The 23,810-nt window shown below is 40.5% G+C and overlaps 2 protein-coding genes across 8 annotated transcripts in view; both read left to right on the forward strand.

The window, feature by feature from the left end:
* The window catches only part of LOC129627674 (olfactory receptor 4B1-like), a 72,301-nt gene that overhangs the window by 18,642 nt on the left and 29,849 nt on the right, over nucleotides 1-23,810 (forward strand). For 4 of the 7 annotated variants that reach the window (XM_055547132.1, XM_055547134.1, XM_055547133.1 and 1 more), the window contains exon 3: nucleotides 9,172-9,421. The exons of 2 other annotated variants lie outside the window; for them this stretch is intronic. The gene's annotated coding sequence lies outside the window, so the exon portion shown is untranslated. Of the gene's footprint in view, nucleotides 1-9,171; nucleotides 9,422-18,297; nucleotides 18,432-23,810 lie in introns of all 7 variants that reach the window. One more of the 7 variants, XM_055547137.1, reaches the window with a different exon arrangement.
* LOC129627677 (olfactory receptor 4B1) lies at nucleotides 13,643-14,593 on the forward strand. The gene has a single exon (XM_055547146.1). The coding sequence runs from the start codon at nucleotides 13,643-13,645 to the stop codon at nucleotides 14,591-14,593; it is 951 nt and encodes a 316-aa protein (XP_055403121.1).

Genomic DNA, 23,810 nt, shown 5'->3' on the forward strand with positions numbered 1-23,810 from the left:
CACAGTTCAAAAGCATCAATTGTTTGGCTCTCAGCTTTCTTTATGGTCCAACTCTCACATCCAAACATGACTACTGGGAAAACCATAGCTTTGACTAGATGGACCTTTGTCAGCAAAGTAATGTCTCTGCTTTATAATACGCTGTCTAGGTTGGTCATATCTTTTCTTCCAAGGAGCAAGCATCTTTTAATTTCATGGCTGCAACCACCATCTGCAGTGATTTTGGAGCCCAAGAAAATGAAGTCTGTCACTGTTTCCATTGTTTTCCCATCTATTTGCCAGGAAGGGATGGGACCAGATGCCATCATCTCTGTTTTTTGAATGCTGGGTTTTTATCACATTAGATTATTATATTATTCTGGGACTTCACTTTTTGTCTCTTCTCATCTGTTTAGAAGTTGGAGAAAGTGCATAGAGGCTTCACAAAATGGAAATACCATTTGCAAGATACTGAAATCTTCAGATTCCACTTGACATTAATTGTTACAGGATTTGGGGAGGTACCAGTTTTCAATTAGGTTTAGGAGTGCCTCTGGCAATGAGCCACTGTGAGATCTGGGTAAGTTATTTGTCTTCACTGAGACCTAATTTCTTTGGTCAAAGGATTGACTCTAGAAGGTCAATCCCTCTAGAGAACAGCAGGGTCTCCTCCAGTTAATGTTATATCATGAAATTTAGGGTTATGTCTCCAATACAAAGAATCACTGTCATTGAATATGATTTCTTTCTTTTACTGTTTCTGTGTCCCTTTGGACCAAAGATGAATAAAGGTGGGGACAATGTGTATTTATTTTTGTGTTGGTTTATTAGTTTGGCAAGTCATTTAAGCTTTTTTAAACTTCATTTTTCAAATAGAAAGCTACTGACTACTTCAGAGAATTGTTTCAAGTACCAAACGTAGTCCTGCATATTGGAAGTGCTCACTGAATTATGCCTTTTGATTTTCCAACTTGATTTCCAGCACTTACATTTTGTTATGAAACTTTTCAAATATACACAGAATAGAGATAATAAGTGCTCATAGACTTGTTGTTTAGTCACTAGGTCCTGTCTGACTCTTTGTAACCCCATGAACTTGCAGCACCCCAGGCTTCCCTGTTCTTCAGTATCTCTCAGAGCTTTGCTCAGTCTCATGTCCACTGAGTCAGTGATGCTATCTAACCATCTCATTACTCAGATTAAAAAATGATTTTACCATTTTTAGCACAATAATTCTGTGGTAAAGTAATTTTTATCACATTTGCTTCATGGGTCTCTCTTTTTCCTTACTTTTTTGTCCCAAATTATTTTAGTGGAAATCTGTCATCACATCATTTCAACTTCAGTATCCATGTCTCTGAAATTAAGGCATTAAAAAAAGTAAGCATGAGGCCTTAATCACATCTAATAATATTCCCAGTAGTTTCCCGGTATCTGGTCTGCTGCAGCCACGTTTTCTTCCCCCCTCTCCTTATAGTAATGAGTTGAGCGCCTACTTTGCCTGCTGTGTGGAATAGGGTCACTCACTATGAGTAACTGAATACCTGCCATATGGACAGTGTGATTTAAAAACTGAACTTTCAATTTTATTTAAATTTAATTTTTAGAAGTAAAGTGATATAAAATGTTTGACATCATAAAAATTTGTATAATTGAGTTAAACAAGATTTTAATATTACAAAAATCAGTTCAGTATAGTTCTGTCACTCAGTCATGTCCGACTCTTTGCAACCCCATGGACTGCAGCATGCCAGGCTTCCCTGTCCATCACCAACTCCCAGAGCTTACTCAAACTCATCTCCATTGAGTCGGTGATGCCATCCAACCATCTCATCCTCTGTCATCCCCTTCTCCTCCTGCCTTCAATCTTTCCCAGCATCAGAGTCTTTTCCAGTGAGTCAGTTCTTCACATCAGGTGGCCAAAGTATTGGAGTTTCAGTTTTAGCATTAGTCCTTCCAATGAATATTCCAGACCTATTTCCTTTAGGATGGACTGGTTGGATCTCCTTGCAGTCCAAGGGACTCTCAAGAGTCTTCTCCAACACCACAGTTAAAAAGCATCAGTTCTTTGGCGCTCAGCTTTCTTCATGGCCCAACTCTCACATCCATACATGACTACTGGAAAAACCATAGCTTTGACTAGATGGACCTTTATCCACAAAGTAATGTCTCTGCGTTTTAATATGCTGTCTAGGTTGGTCATAGCTTTTCTTCCAAGGAGTAAGCATCTTTTAATTTCATGGGTGCAGTCACCATTTGCAGTGATTTTAAAGCCCAAGAAAATGAAGTCTGCCACTGTTTCCACTGTTTCCCCATCTATTTGCCATGAAGGGATGGGACCGGATGCAATGATCTCAGTTTTTTGAATGTTGAGTTTTAAGCCAGCTTTTTCACTCTCTTCTTTCACTTTTATCAAGAGGCTCTTTAGTTCTTCAATTTCTGCCATAAGCTTGGTGTCATCTGTGTATCTGAGGTTATTGATATTTCTCCCAGCAATCTTGATTCCAGTTTATGCTTCTTCCAGTCCAGTATTTTGCATGATGTGTTTTGCATATAAGTTAAATAAGCAGGGTGACAATATGCAGCCTCGACGTATTCCTTTTCCTATATGGAACCAGTCTGTTGTTCCATGTCCGGTTCTAGCTGTTGTTTCTTCACCTGTGTACAGGTTTCTCAGGAGGCAGGTGAGATGGCCTGGTAGTCCCATCTCTTTAAGAATTTTCCACAGTTTCTTGTGATCCACACAGTCAAAGTCTTTGGCATAGTCAATAAACCAGAAGTAGAATTTCTTCTGAAACTCTCTTGCTTTTTCTATGATCCAGCAGATGTTGGTAATTTGATTTCTGGTTCCTCTGACTTTTCTAAATCCAGCTTAAACATCTGGAAGTTCTCAGTTCATGTACTGTTGAAGCCTTACTTAGAGAATTTTGAGTATTACTTTGCTAGCATTGTGTGATGAGTGCAATTATGTGGTAGTTTAAACATCCTTTGTCATTGACTTTCTTTGGGATTGAAATGAAAACTTAACCTTTTCCAGTCCTGTGGCCACTGCTGAGTTTTCCAAATTTGCTGGCATATTGAGTGCAGCACTTTAAAAGCATCATCTCTGAGGACCTGAAATAGCTCAGCTGGAATCCCATCACCTCCAATAGCTTTGTGATTCTATTGATGCTTCCTAAGGCCCACTTGACTTTGCACTTCAGGTTGTCTGGATCTAGGTGAGTGACACCACCATGGTTATCTGGGTCATTAAGGTCTTTTTTGTATAGTTCTTCTGTGTATTCTTGCCACTTTTTCTTAATATCTTCTGCTTCAGTTAGGTCTATACCATTTCTGTATGTTATTGAGCCCATCTTTGCATGAAATGGTCCCTTGGCATCTCTAATTTTCTTGAAGAGATCTCTAGTCTTTCCCATTCTATTGGTTTCCTCTATTTCTTTGCATTGATCACTAAAGAAGGCTTTCTTTTCTCTCCTTGCTATTCTTTGGAACTCTGCATTCAGATGGGTATAGCTTTCCTTTTCTCCCTTGTCTTTCACTTCTTTTCTTTTCTCAGCTATTTGTAAGCCCCCCTCAGACAACCGTTTTGTGTTTTTGCATTTCTTTTTCTTTGGGATGGCCTTGATCACTTCCTCCTGTACAATGTCACAAACCTTTGTTCATAGTTCTTCAGGCACTCTCTCTATCAAATTACAAAAATAAATTCTATCTGTTTCTTTTGCTTTTATTATGTGGTTACAAAAGTATTTAAAATGACAATGTGGCTTGTATTCTGTTTCTTTTCCACAGTGCTGTACTGAGGATTATGCTCTGGTCTCAGTGTGTGACCATAATATCTAATTTAGTTGTTGTAACACTCTGAAGTATGTAGAACTAAATAATAGGTTTGCTGCTGCTGCTAAGTCACTTCAGTCTTGTCTGACTCTGTGCGACCCCATAGATGGCAGCCCACCAGGCTCCGCCATCCCTGGGATTCTCCAGGCAAGAACACTGGGGTGGGTTGCCATTTCCTTCTCCAATGAATGAAAGTGAATATAGGTTTGAGGTCTTCTTAATAGGAAGGTTCATATTTTTTAAAGGCCAATGGAAATTTTACATTTAAGTGATATAATGTAGCACAGGCTAAGACAATATTTTATAACAGTTCAATCTTCGTTCTACCAATGACCAGCTATGACTGTGGATAAACTTGGTTTTCCTTACTCGGTTTTATTTCTTATGCGAATAGTGGGACTAGTTCTACATACTCCACAATGTCACTACAATTAAATTAGATATTATGGTCATGTTTGAGAGCTTCTTGGGCTTCCCTGGTAGCCAGCTTGGTAAAGAATCCACCTGCAATGCAGAAGACCCCAGTTTGATTCCTGGGTCAGGAAATCTGCTGGAGAAGGGATAGGCTACCCACCCCAGTATTCTTGGGCTTCCCTGGTGGCTCAGCTGGTAAAGAATCTGCCTGCAATGCAAGAGACCTGGGTTTGATCCCTGGGTTGGGAAGATCCCCTGGAGAAGGGAAAGGCTACCCACCCCAGTATTCTTACCTAGAGAACTCAGGGGGTGATATATAGTCCATGTATAATTTAGTTGTAACACTCTGAAGTATGTAGAACTAAATAATAGTTTGCTGCTGCTGCTAAGTTGCTTCAGTCATGTCTGACTCTGTGCGACCCCATAGATGGCAGCCCACCAGGCTCCGCCATCCCTGGGATTCTCCAGGCAAGAACACTGGGGTGGGTTGCCATTTCCCATTATACAGTCCATGGGGTCTCCAAGAGTCAGACACGACTGGGTGACTTTCACTTTTGAGGTCTTCTTTATTCTTCTAGGGTCTCTGGGAGAGAACTGCCACTTTAATTAATTTAAATAAAATGTAATTAACCAAGTGGACACCAGTACTGTGTGATAAGTTAGTGGAGTACTGGTATTTGTGCCCTCGGTAGACCCACCGGCTTATAACTAAACAGTTGTTTTGGCTGTAGGACAGGCACAGTCTTAGAAAAGGATTCTGATCATGGAGAAGCATATTCAAGCTCCCCCACTATCCTGCCAGAGTCTGGGACTCAGCAAGATCCTTTTACCCGTCTTCCCTCCCCACACCGTCACCTGCCATGTGCTGCTGCAACGAGGTGTGGGTTTTTCCACATATGCCAGAAGCTTTCAATTACTAGCTGAACGTGGATCGAGGCGAAATCTAACTGATGAGATGTTCAGTTCAGTTCAGTTCAGTCGCTCAGTCGCATCCGATTCTTTGTGACCCCATAAATCGCAGCACGCCGGCTTCCCTGTCCATCACCATCTCCCGGAGTTCACTCAAACTCAGGTCCATCGAGTCGGTGATGCCATCCAGCCATCTCATCCTCTGTCGTCCCCTTCTCCTCCTGCCCCCAATCCCTCCCAGCATCAGAGTCTTTTCCAATGAGTCAACTCTTCGCATGAGGTGGCCAAAGGACTGGAGTTTCAGGATGAGACTGTAGGCTTCTCCAAATGCTAAATTCCACTGCCTGACTGGATGCTCATTCCCTGAGAAAATCTATTATCACACTTGTCCTGAAAGAGGTGGCTTTCCAAAAGTCTGGTGTAGATGCATTTTTGACCCCTTTAGGTATCTTCTGTTTATTAAAACCATCATCTTTGAGATTACTTGGTGTCTCCTGAAAAATAGGCCCCCATTTATTCCTTAGAATTGCTGCCTTGGTCACAAAGCAAGGTCATTTGTTTTGATGCCTAGAGCAAAGCTAAGTTTTTACATTGTTAAGATCTTGGCAGGTTTTCAGTAAGCAGGAAGGACAGAGGATAAATGTAGAATAGAAATATGTGACTGAGAACATTTGAAAGTTAACGTACTTTCTCGCCGAGATCCAGAGTTGCTTGTCACCTCAGTGTAAATTTGATCGAGTCCCGGGTTAAGGCTCTTTCAAATCCAAATGCTATGGCTTGAGAAGGAGAAAGAAAAGCCCCTTGATACCCCTGGGTGCCATGCTGTCACTATCCTGAGTAATGAGCTCCCTTGAGCCTTCCAAGCTGCTTTCCCTGTTGAAAATTCTGATGAAAGATACACAAAACTTTCCCCACTGCATTGGTCAATGTGGGAATCCTCTTGGGAGATGACTACTTTTTATGGTCCCTGGATGTGGATCGCCATGGATGCCCATCCTTTAATTTAACTATAATGGATTCCACTGGTTAAACACTTACTATGTGTTCTGCATTATTATAAGCACTTTATAGACATTGCATGGCTTCTTGTTTTGTGTTTAGGGCCTCAGATGAACTGAATGGATGGAATCAGGATTCTTGTTTTGAGGCTTCCATGCACAACCTGTTCAGTATTATTTTAATAAGTAAATACCTGTAAGCTGTAATGTAGTCCAAGTGTGGAGCATTATGAATAACTTAAATCTGCGTGCTTATTCGCTAACCTATCCCATTGTCTATCCTTGAACTCCAAGGAGTAACTTTATTTTAAAATCTGTGTCTTTTATTGTTTTGATTTAGAATATTTTAAGATTGAACGCTGTTTCTTGACTTTCATGCCATTTTGATAGTTTTGTAAAAGGCCCCTACTTTTTTTTTCATTTTTAGGTTAGTTATCTTTTTTATTGATCTGTAGAAGTCCTTTTTATATAATTTGGATTTTACCAGACACTGAATCCTTTGGTGCCTTCATCTTGGACTTTCCAGCCTTCAGATCTTTAAAATTTCTGTTATTTGTAACTTACCCAGTCTTACAGGGCAGGAAACTGAAGATATAAGCTTGGATGAGGAGAAGAGAAGGCATGTGGGAAAAGCACAAACCCTCAAACAGACCCCCCTCTATTATGGAACAAAATAATAAACAAAACAGGTGAACAAGCATAGCAAAACAGAAGCAGAGTCATAGGTACAGAGAACAAACCGATGGTTGCCAGAGGGGAGAGGTGAGGAGAAGAAGGAGGCAGGTGAGGGAGGTTGAGAACAAGCTTCCACTTCCTTTTTGTCTGTTAACATTTGTTTTATGTATTTAGGTGCTCCTCTGTCGGGTGCATACATATTTATAATTTCATAATTTCTTGGATTGACCTCTTCTCATTGTGTATTTTCCTTTTTTGAATCTTATTTTAATTGTCTCACATAAAAATATGTCTTTAAAGCATATTTTGTCTGATATAAGCATTGCTATACACATTTTCTTTTGATTTCTATTTTCATAGAATATTTTTTTCCATTCCCTCACTTTCAGTCTGTGTGTCTTTAGATCTGAAGGGAATCGCCTATCAGCAGCCTGTATATTAATCTTGCTTTTTCTATTTACTTAGCCACTTTATACCTTTAGATTGAAACATTCAGTCCATTTATATTAAAGTAATTATTGATAGTTATGTACTTATTACCATTTTGTTAATTGTCTTGTGGTTGTTTTTATAGTTATTTTTCATTCTTTTTTCTTTCTTTTGTGCTCTTCTCTTAAGATTTGATGACTATAGTGGTATGTTTGAATTACATTCTCTTTTTAAGTGTATGCCTATTATAGATTTTTGGTTTGTGATTATGATGAGATTATATATAATGGTATATCTATCTATCTATCTATCTATCTAGTTGCTTCAGTTGTATCCGACTCTTTGTGACCCCATGGACTGTAGCCCACCAGGCTCCTCTGTCCATGGGGATTCTCCAGGCAAGAATACTGGAGTGGGTTGCCATGTCCTCCTCAAGGGGATCTTCCCAACCCAGGGATTGAACCCAGGTCTTCCACATTGCAGGTGGATTCTTTACCATCTGAGCCACCAGGGAAGCCCAAGAATACTGGAGTGGGTAGCCTATCCCTTCTCTGGGGATCTTTCCTACCCAGGAATTGAACCAGGATCTCCTGCATTGTAGGCAGATTCTTTACCAGCTGAACTACCAGAGAAGCCCCATATACACACTACTTTATATAAAATAGGTAACTGATAAGAACCTTTTTTATAGCATAGGGAACTCTACTCAATATTCCCATAGGCTAGATGGGAAAAGAATCGAAGAAACAACCCTAAAATGAGTGGCTACATATATATGTGCAACTCATTTACTTTGCTGTCGAAACTAACACAGCAATGTAAATCAACTATATTCCAATAAAAGTTTTTAAAAAAGAAGTGTCAATCTGTACATTAAAAAAAAAAAAAAGAGAGAGAGAGAGAGAAAATTTGCCCTATAGGACTGCTGTGACTATAAGAGATAATGGTCACAAAATGTCTGGTATAGTGCCTGGTACATGGTAGGTACTCAATAAATGGCAATTATTATTATTGTGATCATGATCATCATCATTGCTTGTGTGGTATTTAAGTCTAAGTGACCTTGAAGCACAGGTTTTTAGAGTGAGAAGGGACATGAAAGAAGTCTAGTCCAATTCTGTCATTTTATGTCTGTAGAACTGCAACCCATAGAGATGAAGGAACTGGCTTAAAGTGATCCAGTTTGTAGTCCCTTCCCCTGGGCCAGTCCTCTTTTCTCCCTGCAGACTCATACTCCCATGGTAGCTCAGAAAGTTGGGGCAAAAACTCTCCTGATGTCATATTTTTAGTTTCTTTCTCTCAGAGCATAATTACTGGATGTTTGTGAACTTCTCGAAGTTCTCTAAATTAATTGACACACATTTTGAACTTTTTCTTAACTCCGTTTCTTGGAAAAGTTTCATGCTAGAGACAAAAAGCCATGGGGAAATTTGGTCGCTCGATCACAGCATGTGGCTCAATTTATTTTAAATAGTTCAAGCATCTCCATATTGAAAAACTGTCTTTGGTTTTCTAGAGAGCGAGTAGGTTTCCTAAACCAACCAGCAGCAGGACCTAAAGCTTACTGGTTAGCTGTTTTTGGTAGCTATTTTTCTGTTTCTAAATAGTTGATCTAAAGATTGGCTAAGGGACCAATTTCCCAAATCTTTCCCTTTGTGATTTATTCACATCACCACAGGCTGTTCATTTTCTAAAAGATCACAGGGCTGTAGGGTTTTGTCATATGGTAGCAGAATTGACACTGTTAATTGGCAACAACGATCACAAAACCAAAATCGCTAGAGACAATCCCAGTATTTCAGAAACAGTGCCTCAGCAACTTGACCAAAAAATAGCTATCTGACTTTGAGAAGTCAGTTAAACTCTCTGGGCCTCAGTTGCTCCATGGGTAAATTGAGAAGGTTGAGTTAACAGTCTACAGATTTCCTTTCAGCTGTAAAATTTCTTCAGTCTCACCTGGCGCCTTGGCTGAGATGAAGTGGATTAACTCACTAGGGGCCTTCAGTGCAGAGAAAGAAGCCCAGTGGAAGGGTTTTGCTGTGAAGAGAGCCTTCTCTCCTCAGCCCAGGACTTCTGTTTGAGTGAAGAGTTCTTGCAACGAAAGGAGAAATATTTCCTGTGCCCAAGGAGAAAACCCTTCATGTTCAACTCCTGGCTCTAATATTGAACATTAACCATACCAGGTAGGTAATGGCGTGCCTGGAGGTTTTCACAGGTTGACAGAATGCGAGAGGCTCCGAATCCCTGTGTGATCTGGGGTGAGTCACTCTTCCTCTCTGGATCTTGGGTTCTCCTTCTATAAAAAGGAGAGGACTGGACAGGATGTTTCCTAAAGGTTTTTTTTTTTTTTGGCTTTCACATCATGGGATTCCATGAAATACCACTTGGAGGTCCAAAGTGGGAAGGAGGCTCTCATGATGTGATTTGAGCTCATAGCAATAAGTCTTCAGCCTATCACTTTATTATCGTGTCCTTATTAAATTTCGCTCATTGGGACTCTATGCTCATTCTTGTGTGTGTGTTCAGCCGTGTCTGACTCTTTGTGACCCGATGGCTGTGGCCAGCCAGGCTCCTCTGTCCATGGGATTATCCCGGCACGAATACTGCAGTGGGTTACAGGTTCCTTCTAGGGATCTTCCTGATACAGGGATCGAACCCAGGCCTCTGGTGTCTCCTGCATTGGCAGGCAGATTCTTTACCCCTGAGCCACCTGGAAAGCCTCAAAGTTAGAGGAGAAAATTCTAACTAGTTAGGGTCTAGACCATCATTTACCTATCTAGGTTTTTACATGCAACCTATGGATTATTTTGTAATCCTTAATTCCACAGTAAGGGTTTTATTTGGAGAAGTGACAGAGGAAAGAAGAGATAATTAGTTACAGACTGTCTTTCTCTTGGGCCAGGGGAAAAGAGAAACCAGAGAGAAATCTAAATAAATACCAGGAAGTCTGAGCTAATAATAGCTCCTATTAATTGAGACCTTCCTATTTGCCAGGCAACCCTCTTAAGTGCTTTATATATTTTATCTCATGTCTAATTCATGCAACAAATATATCACATAGGAATTGTTACCCCATTCTAAGAGAATGAGAAAAGCTGTTTCCAAGGACACGTGATATGTGGTGACAGAGCTGAGAACTGGCTGCCGGCTGCAGTACTTGGTCTTACGACCCCTTCTCTAGACCCATCTGGGAGGAGAGTGAAACGCTCAACCAGGCGTCCTTACTGTATTTTCTTTCCTTCTATCCAGTGATCCATGAACCCGGAACTATTCCCTCCACCAAAAGATCACAATGGCATAAATCCTAGCTATCAAAATGGAAATATCAAGTCAAACCTTACAACAAGAAGTTGATCGCTTTTAGCTGTAGTTTACTGACAGTTCTATGCTGTGCCATGGCATTACATGTCGGTCAGGACCCTAGAATGAGTCTAGACACTCCGTACTGTGTCCTACATCCTGTGGTTGAAAAACACTGAGGAAATGGAAGAGTGATGGGGTCAGTGCCCAGGGAAAGAGAGGGAACCACATAAAAGACTGCGGGAGGGACTCTGTAGCTTTTTTTTTCCCTTGTGGGAGCCAGGAAAGACTTTGGTAGGGATGTTGTTTTTCCTTTTTTGAGGATGTATATGTGAGACACAATCTGACTGATCTTTCAAGAGGGGTGGAAGCAGCAAAAGCAGTTAGGGGCATATGGTAGTAATCCAGCCATGAGATAGTGGTAGCTTGCAATAGGTTAAACAGACATAGAAGGCACCTGGGAATGTGTCACTTTGTACAAAACCTGAGTGTTGCTTTTCTCTCTTAAAGGTTGGCTTTCTTTATTCCTGGGGGCAAGTAAGATGATTGATGTCACTTATTTTACAATTTTTTGTCCGTTGCCCATGAATAAGAGGCTCCAGGAACTCCCCCTGAGGCGTTAATATTGCCTTTCTATCTGTTCCTCCAACTTTGTTGAATACATGCCCCTTTTGACGACCTTGTCCTGTTTCAGAGCTCACACCAGACTCTGATGTCTACTCTGGATTCTAAGGTATATAGACATATTTCTTCACCTAAGGATCAGGTACTCCTGTAAGAATATTGTGGCATCAGAGACTGAACCAATAGCTAAGGCTATGTTTTTCTTTGCACCACAAGAGGGAGGGTACTATAGTACTTTTATCTTCACTAGAAAAGCGTCATTCGTGTATTATGCTCTTTCCTCGTTAGCTCTCCCCGCTTAGGTTCATCCGTTGCCCATGGTGAAGGAGGCTTTTCCTCCCTCTTCCAGATTGACCTGGGTTTCAGCCTTGACTTGACCCTCATAAACTGTGTTTCTTTGGGTGAGTAACTTAAACTCTCTGAGTCACGGTTTCCTCACCTTTCCATTCACTACCTCAAAGTGGTAGGAAAATTTAGATGAGGAGAAGATTATAACATGTTTACCACAGTCCAGCACACAGCAGAAGCTGAATAAAGGGCAATAGTATCTGATGCTGCAGCTTGGCAATGAAAATGGTGAGCATCCGGTAGCCACGTGCTTTAGTCTCCTTAAGGAACCAAACTATTTCACAGCTTCTTTGGGTTGTTTTTAATACCTTCCTTCTTTCTATTTCCCTGAATCAGTAAAGGAGCCCCATCATTTTTTTTAAAATATTTTTTTTATTTGGAGGGAAATTGCTTTACAATGTTGTGTTGGTTTCTGCCATACGACAACACGAATCAGCCATAGTTATACATATATCCCCTCCCCTCCTCCCCCATCCCATCCTGCTATGTCATCACAGAGCCCCAGGCTTGACTAAGGGAACTCCATCTTGCTTCATCTCTCCTGCTCAGTTGTGTTTTCTTGGTGCTCCCCCCACCTTTTTTTTACCTTTCAATGCCCCATTTCTTCTCCAGTTTTAGCCAAGTAACTTATTGAGGATTCTCTTAGCATATTTTGACCTTGTATATGTCTTCAAATTCTCATCAAGAGAAAAACTGGGGAGAAAGGAGGTGATAAATCTATGCATTAATCTATGCATTCACTATGGATGCACATGAGACAGAAGGAAAAAATAAGAGGAATGAGATATTTCAAAGTAGTTTCAAAAGCAGAGGAAGTCTTGACGTTTTCTCTGCCTCATTAATAAATGTGCCATTTAAATGCATGAAGTTGCAAGCTTCCTAAGAGTGAGAGCCATCTTTCTTCTTTCATACGTCCTGGATCTCTGAGGCACATGGGAGGTCCTTAATAAAATATTTGGTCAAAGAATTGAATTAAAATAAATCCTTACCACCCGCTGGCAAAAAATGTTTCTCAATGGCAGGGAAAGACAGAAAACAGCAAACTGGTGAATCTCCATGTGTTATATTTATTTATTTATTTATTTTTTTTTTATTTTTATTTTTTTAATTTTATTTTATTTTTAAACTTTACATAACTGTATTAGATTTGCCAAATATCAAAATGAATCCGCCACAGGTTTAAACTGTCTTTGATAGTGAGTTATATTCTCAACAGCTCCTAGAGTTTTACCTTGGTCTCAAGTGTCAAAAATCTCAAAAATGTTGGTAAAAATTCATGAAGCTGTGGGATTGAGTGAACCCATAGATCTGAAATAATTCAGAAACTCCTCTAACTTATACAAAGAAAATGTAAAAGGCATTCTTTAGAAAGGGAGGATTATCAATGGGATTGGCATTTTTGGGGAATAAAAGGAGAAAACAAGAGATTCAGGAGCAGTTCACTTGAGAATTTCTAACACAAAGGTATGATGAGAATGGGATAATTGTTAGTCATTAATATATATGTTAATTAATATATATATAAATGCTGTTATATATATGGACTTCCCTGGTGGCTCAGACAGTAAAGTGTCTGCCTACAATGTGGGAGACCTGGTTTCAATCCCTGGGTGGGGAAATGCCCTGGAGAAGGAAATGGCAACCCCACTTCAGTATTCTTGCCTGGAAAATCCCATGGATGGAGGGATTAAAATTATATATAATATATATTATATATTAATTAACATATTAATGACTAACAATTATCCCATTCTCAAATGTTGGAGATAGTAACTATTTTTTTCAGTGTGGTTTCCTTGAAATAACATATTATAATAAAATAATTTGGTTCTTGATCTGAATCCATTTCTTGCTGGAAGGCTTGGTTAATTTTCCACCTCTCTGAGCCTCAGTTTTCTCACTTAGGATATGGAGATTATAGTTTTTGTGAGGTATATTGAATCACGTCTTGCATAAACTGGGCTACTGGACAAACATTTACTATATTAGTGATCAAATAAATGAACCAGTCTGATATGTGTGAGAGTTCCATCAACAGGCAAGTGCTAAGTAAGCATGAAGGACTGGGTGTTATGACTGTTTGTTTTATCACAGGTCTCTTCTCTTAAATCCATCTTCTTCGAGTGGATTCCATGGCGAGTACAAATAATGTAACTGAGTTAATTTTCAGCGGTCTTTTCCAGGATCCAGAGGTGCAGAGAGCGTGCTTTGCGGTGTTTCTGCCCGTGTACTTGGCCACAGTGGTGGGCAATGGCCTCATTGTTCTGACGGTTAGAGTCAGTAAGAGCCTGCGTTCCCCCATGTACTTCTTCCTTAGTCACCTGTCGCTGGTGGAGATCAGTTACTCCTCCACTGTTGTCCCTAAATTCATCACAGACTTACTTTCCAAGATTAAAACCATCTCCCTGGAGGGTTGTCTGGCTCAGATATTCTTCTTTCACTTCTTGGGGGTCGCTGAGATCCTCTTGCTCGTGGTGATGGCTTATGACCGCTATGTCGCCATCTGCAAACCTCTTCATTACATGAGCATTATGAACCGTCAGCTGTGTCACATACTAGTAGCTGGTTCCTGGTTTGGGGGCTTTCTTCACTCCATAATTCAGATTCTCATCACCATCCAATTGCCCTTCTGCGGTGCCAATGTGATTGATCACTACTTCTGTGACCTCCAGCCATTATTCAAGCTTGCCTGCACTGACACCTTCGTGGAGGGGGTCGTTGTGTTGGCCAACAGTGGCTTAATTGCTCTGTGCTCCTTTCTCCTCTTGGTGTCCTCATACGTTGTCATCCTGGTCAACTTGAGGAACCATTCAGCAGAGGGGAGACGCAAAGCCCTCTCCACCTGTGCCTCTCACGTCATGGTGGTCATCTTGTTCTTTGGACCTGCCATCTTCCTCTACATGCGGCCTCCCTCCACCTTCACTGAGGACAAGCTGGTGGCCGTGTTCTACACGGTGGTCACCCCCATGCTGAACCCCATCATCTACACACTCAGAAATGCAGAGGTGAAAGTTGCCATGAGGAGGTTGTGGGGCAAAAAGGAGAACTCAGGGATGGAGCGAAAATGGGAAAGTGATTTATAAAAGTGTGCCTCATTATTATCTTTTCTTGATATGGATTTTTATTTTATTTTATTTTTAACCATTTATCATTTATTTATTATTATTATTTTTTACTTTACAATATTGTATTGGTTTTGCCATACATCAATATGAATCTGCCACGGGTGTACATGTGTTCCCCATCCTGAACCCCCCTCCCACCTCCCTCCTCGTACCATTCCTCTGGGTCACCCCGTGCACCAGCCCCAAGCATCCTCTATCCTGCATTGAACCTGGACTGATGATTCATTTCTTATATGATATTATACATGTTTCAATGCCATTCTCCCAAATCATCCCACCCTCTCCCTCTCCCACAGAGCCCAAAAGACTGTTCTGTACATCTGTGTCTCTTTTGCTGTCTCGCATACAGGATTTTGATTTTAGTGGGACATACACAAATGGCAGAAACAAATGTAAGGACTTAATATTACTGCTACTATGATTCTCCCTAAGTAAGCAAGAGCTTCCCTGATGGCTCAGCTGATAAAGAATCCCCCTGCAATGTGGGAGACATGGGTTCAATCCCTGGGTTGGGAAGATCCCCTGGAGAAGGGAACAGCTACCCACTCCAGTATTCTGGCCTGGAGAATTCCAGTCCATGGGGTTGCAAGTAAGCAAAGATTCCCCACTAATCCAGTGTAATGATCAAAGGGCAGAGGTCATATTGGCTTCATGATATCCAACAACATCACAAGATTATAAAATATTAAGGCTCAAACTAAGTGCAAATGCAAAGGAGAATATTTTAGCAAGTGTTTTAGGGGATAAATCACTTATTTTATGATCCCCTTCCTTTTTTCTCTTCTTCATTACTCCTTGCCTCCCTTCTTTCTTTCCTTCATTTTTTCCCACCCCTTCCTTCTTCATTGTCCCCTCTTGGTTCAACCTCCCTAGTGATGACAACCAACACTTAGTTAAATATGGACACCAAGTAGAAGAATTATCATGGGATATTTGGGGAGGAGAGTGAAAATCTGATCTACTCTTCTGACATGGATGTCTGCTAAGTTACTCAATTGTGTCCAACTCCTTGTGACCCCATGGATTGTAGCCTGCCAGGCTCTTCTGTCCATGGGATTTTCCAGGCAAGCATATTGGAGTGGGTTGCCATTTCCTCTTCCACGGGACCTTCCCAACCCAGGGATTGAAACCTTGACTCCTGCATCTTCCGCATTGGCAGGTGGATTCTTTACCTGCTGAGCCACCTGGGAAGCCCAACATGGATAAGCGTGTCTTTGAAAATTGCATGCAGGGATTTTTCTGTTCTTCTGGTTGTTTTAGCATCTTGTACCACAGATCATTACCAGACCACCTGACCTGCCTCTTGAGAAACCTATATGCAGGTCAGGAAGCAACAGTTAGAACTGGACATGGAACAACAGACTGGTTCCAAATAGGAAAAGGAGTATGTCAAGGCTGTATATTGTCACCCTGATTATTTAACTTATATGCACAGTACATCATGAGAAGCTCTGGGCTGGAAGAAGCACAAGCTGGAATCAAGATTGCTGGGAGAAATATCAATAACCTCAGATATGCAGATGACACCACCCTTATGGCAGAAAGTGAAGAGGAACTAAAAAGCCTCTTGATGAAAGTGAAAGAGGAGAGTGAAAAAGTTGGCTTAAAGCTCAACATTTAGAAAACTAAGATCATGGCATCTGGTCCCATCACTTCATGGGAAATAGATGGGGAAACAGTGGAAACAGTGTCAGACTTTATTTTTTGGGCTCCAAAATCACTGCAGATGGTGACTGCAGCCATGAAATTAAAAGACGCTTACTCCTTGGAAGGAAAGTTATGACCAACCTAGATAGCATATTCAAAAGCAGAGACATTACTTTGCCAACAAAGGTCCATCTAGTCAAGGCTATGGTTTTTCCTGTGGTCATGTATGGGTGTGAGAGTTAGACTGTGAAGAAAGCTGAGCACTGAAGAATAGATACTTTTGAACTGTGGTGTTGGAGAAGACTCTTGAGAGTCCCTTGGACTGCAAGGAGATCCAACCAGTCCATCCTAAAGGAGATCAGTCCTGGGTGTTCATTGGAAGGACTGATGCTGAAGCTGAAACTCCAATATTTTGGCCACCTCATGTGAAGAGTTGACTCATTGGAAAAGACCCTGATGCTGGGAGGGATTGGGAGCAGGAGGAGAAAGGGACAGCAGAGGATGAGATGGCTGGATGGCGTCACCAACTTGATGGACGTGAGTTTGAGTGAACTCTGGGAGTTGGTGATGGACAGGGAGGCCTGGCGTGCTGCGATTCATGGGGTCGCAAAGAGTCGGACACGGCTGAGCAACTGAACTGAACTGAACCATAGATCATTTGAGCAGAAGTATCAGAAAAGCCCCTGGAGAAATTTCAGTTCCTGTGACATGTTGACACAAAAGATAGCCCTTTAATCTCCTCTCACAATGTTTACCATCAATAAATTGAAAAAAATCAAAATGTCATAAATTCTAGCTATCAATAGGGACAGGTCAACTCAAACATTTAAACAAAGCTTTATCCACAGTAAATAAATATAGAATGTAGAAATTTCTTATTAGTTCTAACTTGAAGAATGAACGAGAGGCAAGTAATGTTCACGTATGTTTCTACTCCATACTCTGTCCTTTATTCTGATTCTTGTGTTGCAGCTTCTTTGGGGTAAGCATCCTCTGTTGCTTAATTGCTTTAGGCGCCTAGCACAGTAACTGCACGTGGCAGACGCTCAATAAATATTTGTTAGGTGGATGTTGACTGTCACGCGGCTTCCCCATTCATCTTTTATGTGAGTGCACTTCATTTAATGTGTATCTGAAAGCATCTGATCCAGAGCAAAACTTAGCGCAGCCCCCTTTCCCTTGATGCCTGGCTAGGAATGTAGGGTGCAGGCTGTGAGAGGAGCTTCTCACTCACGTGCAGCTTTAGTGTCCTCACTGGGAGCTACAGAATACATCATCAGTGAATACCGCGTGGGCAGATGGTATCTACTCCAAACGTGTTGCCATGATTCTCAGAGACTACCTCACCTATTGAGGGCTGAGACTTGGTGGGTCTATTGAGAATTAATTACTCACTTTGTTCTTGTCTCACTGGAAAAGCACAAGAAGCAAAGGAGAGCATTGTTTTCATTGTTTGAAGAGACAGAGAGCGTTGTGAAGTTTTACAGATGCCTACTCAATTCACAGAAGCAACAGTCTAATTGTACCACTTAGTGTCACTGATCATATAATTAGTTCTCAATTGTTGATGCTGTCTCAGCATTAAAAAATATTTTAAAGACAATAAATAAAAAAAATTTATTAAAGAAAATTTGCTTGGGGCTGGTGCACTAGGATGACCCAGAGGGATGGTACAGGGAGGGAGGAGGGAGGAGGGTTCAGGAAGGGGAACACGTGTATACCTGTGGCAGATTCATGTTGATATATGGCAAAACCAATACAATATTGTAAAGTTAAAAAATAAAATAAAAAAAAAAAGAAAATTTGATAGCATGCTGCAAACCACTTTGCAAGTACTACATTTTCCGCATTTATTATTTGTGTTGTTTTTGGTATAGGTTTGACTACATATAATAGAAAGTAAGGGCAACTTATGAGATAGAACTACAGAGGGAGAAAATCCAGCTTGATTGTGGCGGTCCAACAATATTATCAGAAATTGAGACTGAGTATTTATTCTGAATGTATTACTTCAGCAGGTAGCTTCAGCCTGTGACCTCAAGGGACTGCTGAGACTCCACACGTGTGCTGTTCAGTAGAACTCATGCTGTGCTGGTGATGCCTTCTGTTGGTCCTGTCTAATATGATAGTAATTTCTTGCTTTTAAAAGGTATTTTTATTTACTTATTCGGCTGCACCAGGTCTTCACTGTGGCATGCAAGAGCTAGTTCCCTGACTAGAGACTGACCCTGGCAGTGATGGATTTTATTTTCTTGGGCTCCAGAGTCACTGTGGATGGTGACTGCAGCCACAGAATTAAAAGATAATTTTCTCTTTTGGGAGACTTCCCAAAAGTCCACACAGAGATTTTGCTTTCATCTTATTCCACTGATGTTAATCACATGGTGATCCTTAATTGCCAGGGAGCCTGGAAACTATAATCTTTTATTCTGTGTGGAACTGCTTTAGCTAAAAGTAGCATTCTTTTCTAGTCTCAAAGAGGAAGAAGAGAATGGATACAAGGTTTAGCCCATATTCTCAGACACTCAGTTACACATCAATTTCCCAAGCAATTAAAATTTTTTCATAAAAGTTATTTATGATGGGTTGGTAATATCACAAAGTCTAATTGTAGCACAATTTACTTAATAGCCACTTTTTTCAGGGCTTTTAGATTCATTTAAGAATTTATTCAACAAGACTTAAAGACCACGTACTATGTGCCAGACATTGGTCTAAGTGCTGGAGGTGTATAACGAAACACAGGAGGGAGAAGGTCTTGCCTGCATGGAGCTTATGTTCTTGGAAAATATTTTGTTTTTTCTGAAGCAGCTGTGGTCTAGATCCATGTTCTCTGAGAAGGCTCAGCGATGATGGAAATGTTCTAAACCTGTGCTCATGCATGGTAGCGCCTAGCCATGTGGCTAATCAGCATCTTAAATATGACTTTAATGATGGGAGAATTGAATTTTAAATTTTATTTAATTGTAGTGAACTAGAATTTTAATAGCTACATGTGGCTGGTGACTACCACGTTGTATACACAAGTCTACACACTTCAGAGCTTACTTTGCTGCAAACTTGTACCTATTTTTCTGAATCAGGGCAAAATTGCTCCTTGGCCCACTACCCTGATAGGTGTGTGGTGACGCCTGGGAGTTTGTACCTTTTGACCCCCTCCATCCATTTTTGCCTCCTCCTCACCCTCAGCCTCAGGCAACTGCCAATCTGTTCTCTATATCTGTGAGCTTGGTTTTGTTTGTTTTGTTTGAGATTCCACATATATGTGAGAGCACGTGGTATTTATCATTTTCTGTCTGACTTATTTCACTCTGCTTGCTCTAGTCTAAACCCTTAGAGGTATCTGAGATTGCTCTACTTCTTTGCTTTTCTAAATCAAAACACTGGCATATCTTATGAGTTGTACCTTCAAAATATGTGCAGAATCCAAAAACTTCCTAAAACATTTACTGCTACTGTCCTGGCCCGAAACACAAGCATCTTTGGCCAGGTTACTGTGATGTTCTCCTAACAGGTTTCCTTGTTTTCCCACTCCTATATTTCCCACTCTTCTTCTCGAGATAGCTGACAGAGATCTTGGCAAGAGATAACCTTTCCTTACTACTTATAGTAATATAATAATAACCACTAGGTTTCCTATCATCAACCTGTTTTATTTTTCTTGATAGGACTTTGTTATTGCTGTTCAGTTGCTCAGTCGTGTCTGACTCTTTGCGACCCCATGGACTGCAACGCTCCAGGCTTCCCTGTCCATCACCAACTCCTGGAGTGTGCTCAAACTCATGTCCATTGAGCCGGTGATACCATCCAACCATCTCACCCTCTGTCGTCCCCTTCTCCTCCTGCCTTCAATCTTCCCAGCATCAGAGTCTTTTCCAATGGGTTGGTTCTTCGCATCACGTAGTCAAAGTATTGGAGCTTGAGTTTCAGCATCAGTCTTTCCAATGAATATTCAGGATTGATTTCCTTTAGGATTGACTGGTTGGGTCTCTTTGCTGTCCAAGGGACTATCAGAAGTCTTTTCCAATACCACAGTTCAAAAGCATCAAATCTTTGGTGCTCAGCCTTCTTTATGGTTCAACTCTTACATCCATACATAACTACTGGAAAAATCATAGCTTTAACTAAATGGATCTTTGCTGGCAAAATAATGTCTCTGATTTTTAATATGCTATCTAGGTTTGTTATAGCTTTTCTGCCTATAAAAAGGAACACATGTCTTTTAATTTCATGGCTGCAATCCCAGACCACAGTGATTTTGGAGCCCCCCCCAAATAAAGTCTGTCACTGTTTCCATTGTTTCCCCATCTATTTGCCATGAAGTGATGGGATCAGATGCTATGATCTTAGTTTTTTGAATGTTGAATTTTAACCCAGCTTTTCCAGTCTCCTCTTTCACCTTCACGAAGAGGCTCTTTAGTTCCTCTTTACTTTCTCCCATAAAAGTGGTGTCATCCGCATATCTGAGGTTATTGATATTTCTCCCAGCAATCTTGCTTCTAGCTTGTGCTTCATCCAGGCTGGCATTTCGAATGATGTGCTCTGCATATAAGTTAAATAAGCAGGGTGAAAATATACAGCCTTGATGTACTCCTTTCCCAATTTGGAACCAGTCTGTTGTTCAATGTCCAGTCTTAACTGTTGTTTTGCCACCTGCATACAGGTTTCTCAAAAGGCAGGTGAGATGACCTGGTATCCCCATCTCTTTCAGAATTTTCCACAGTTTGTTGTGATCCACACAGTCGAAGGCTTTAGTGTAGTCAATGAAGCAGAAGTAGATGTTTTTCTGGAATTCCCTTGCTTTTTCTATGTTCCAATGGATGTTGGCACTTTGATATCTGGTTCCTCTGCCTTTTCTAAATCCAACTCAAATATCTGTAAGTTCTCAGTTCATGTACTACTGAAGCCTAGCTTGGAGAATTTTGAACATTACTTTGCTAGCATATGAAATGAGTGCAACTGTGTGGTAGTTTGAACATTCTTTGCATTGCCTTTCTTTGGGATTGGAATGAAAACTGACCTTTTCCAGTTCTGTGGCCATGGCTGTTTTCCAAATTTGCTGGCATAATGAGTGCAGCACTTTCACAGCATCATCTTTTAGGACTTGAAATAGCTCAGCTAGAATTCTATCTCCTCCACTAGCTTTGTTCTTAGTGATGCTTCCTAAGGCCCACTTGACTTTGCACTTCAGGGTATCTGGCTCTAGGTGAGTAATCACGCCATGGTGGTTATCTGTATAGTTATTCTGTGTATTCTTGGTACCTCTTCTTAATATCTTCTGCTTCTGTTAGGTCCATAACATTCTGCCCTTTATTGTACCGATCTTTGCATGAAATGTTCCCTTGGTATCTCTAATTTTCTTGAAGAGATCTTTAGTCTTTCCCATTCTATTGTTTTCCTCTATTTCTTTGCATTGATCAATGAAGAAGGCTTTCTTATCTCTCCTTGCTATCCCTTGGAACTCTGCATTCAGATAGGTATCTTTTTTTTTCCTCTTTTGCCTTTCACTTCTCTTCTTTTCTCAGCTATTTGTTAGGGCCTCCTTAGACAACCATTCTGTCTTTTTGCATTTCCTTTTCTTGGGGATGGTTTTGATAGGACTGCTGCTATCTAATTTTCATATCAAGTTTTATTTATTTATCATCTGTCTGTGTTTTCATTATGCCCTGATATGTATATGAAAGATATAACCTCAATGAAGGGGGCTTTCCTGGTGTCTCAGTGGTAAAGAATCTGTCTGCCAATGCAAGAGACAAAGATTCAGTCCTTGGATCAGGAAGATCCACTGGAGTAGGAAATGGCAACCGACCCCAGTATTCTTGACTGGAAAATTCAATGGACAGAGGAGCCTGGTGTACAATCCATGGGATCTCAGAGTTGGACACCATTTAGCAATTGAATAACAAAACCTCGATGAACTGAGAGACTTTGCTTTGTTACTAGCAAATTTCCAGCACCTAGAAGAGTGTTTAGCACATAATAAGACTAGATACTATTTGTTAAATAAATGGATGAATGAATGATGCATTTTTTTCCTGAGGAAATTCTCACTATATTACATTATTATTAGTGCTATTTAATTGATGGGGAGGCTTAGCACGAGGAAACTAAGAGACTTAGACCTGAATCCATGAATGTTAGAATTGGGAGGTACAGTGGAGCTTGTCTAGCCCAATTTTGTCAATTTATATAGAAGTAGAAACAGGGGAGAGTGAGAAGTGGAGGGGTGAGACGACATGGCTTAATTTAGGTAGTTAATTCTGGGACTGGGGCTAGTGCCCAGGTGTCTTGGCTCCGTGTCCAGTCCTCTTTCTTCTCTATTTATTCTCTTTTTCATTCTCAGCAGTCCAGTCTGGAAAAACATTGTTTTTATGACTTACTATCAAGCTCCCTTTTAAAAAATTTTTTGTTGGCTTTACAATAAAAAGTTTTATTGGCTTTGAAAAAGATTTGCAATGTTGTGCTGGTTTATACTGAACAATGAAGTGAATCAGCAATTCGTATACAAGTTTCTTCTCTTACTACCTTATTCTTGGGTACAAAAGTTTTATAGAAACATCATCAAACTAACTGAAACAGATTCCAAACCCTTTCTCAGCCATAGTTTAATTGACAAAGTTTCACCCAAGAGAAAGGAAATTCCACTGGGAAGGTTTCCCCTTGATTATTGTGTATGGCTTAAATTATTTAAAATAGTCCAAAGATCTAACCATTTATTCAGAACTCTTGGACTTTCAGTGGTTGGGTAGTTTTTCTTTACAAAAAAGCAGGATCTTAAAAATCTCTGAATCTGATGCTTTCTGTGGCATTTGTTCATTTCCTATATATTATAATACAATTATCAACCTGGATCCAGAGCCCCTGAATTTTCCTCTCTTTTTGATGATTCGTCTTAGACATCATTGACTTTGCTTTCTAAAAGCTCACAGGTATATTGGTGATTTGTTGTTGGAGAAGAGCCTAATCTTTAATTTGCAGAGAGAAGGCGGAAATGGGCGGGAGAGGGTAGCAAAGAGAGGAATAATTACAGAAAAGGCATAGACTACAGAATAGGAAATGGTGGTTTTCCACAAAGAAACTATCAGGTATTCCTTCTCTGAGCAATAAAGACTGGAAATATTGGACACTAAACAGTTCTGAGTGATCTCTCAGATTGGTCCTAGAATATTTAAATTTAATTTTTTGTTTGTGTGTTATGTACCCAGAAATTGTAAAGGGCATTGGTTAGAGTACAGAATCTGTGCTCAGGTTTTGTTGGTGGTGATGCTTTAGTTGCTCAGTCATGTCTGACTCTTTGCAGTTCGACTGACTGTAGCCCACCAGGCTCCTCTGAACATGGGATTTTTCAGGCAAGAATACTGGAGTGGGTTGCCATTTCCTTCTCCAGTGGTCAGACTAGTTGGGTTGAAATCCTGGCTTCACTGCTGTGTAGTCTTAGACTGGTTAATTCACTTACCTGTATTCCTTTTTCCTCATATGTAAAAAAGGAATGATAATAATGATACCTATATCACAGGTATGTTCTGAG

This window comes from Bubalus kerabau, chromosome 15 (genome assembly GCF_029407905.1).
Source record: "Bubalus kerabau isolate K-KA32 ecotype Philippines breed swamp buffalo chromosome 15, PCC_UOA_SB_1v2, whole genome shotgun sequence".
In the NCBI taxonomy this organism is placed as follows: Eukaryota; Metazoa; Chordata; class Mammalia; order Artiodactyla; family Bovidae; genus Bubalus; species Bubalus kerabau.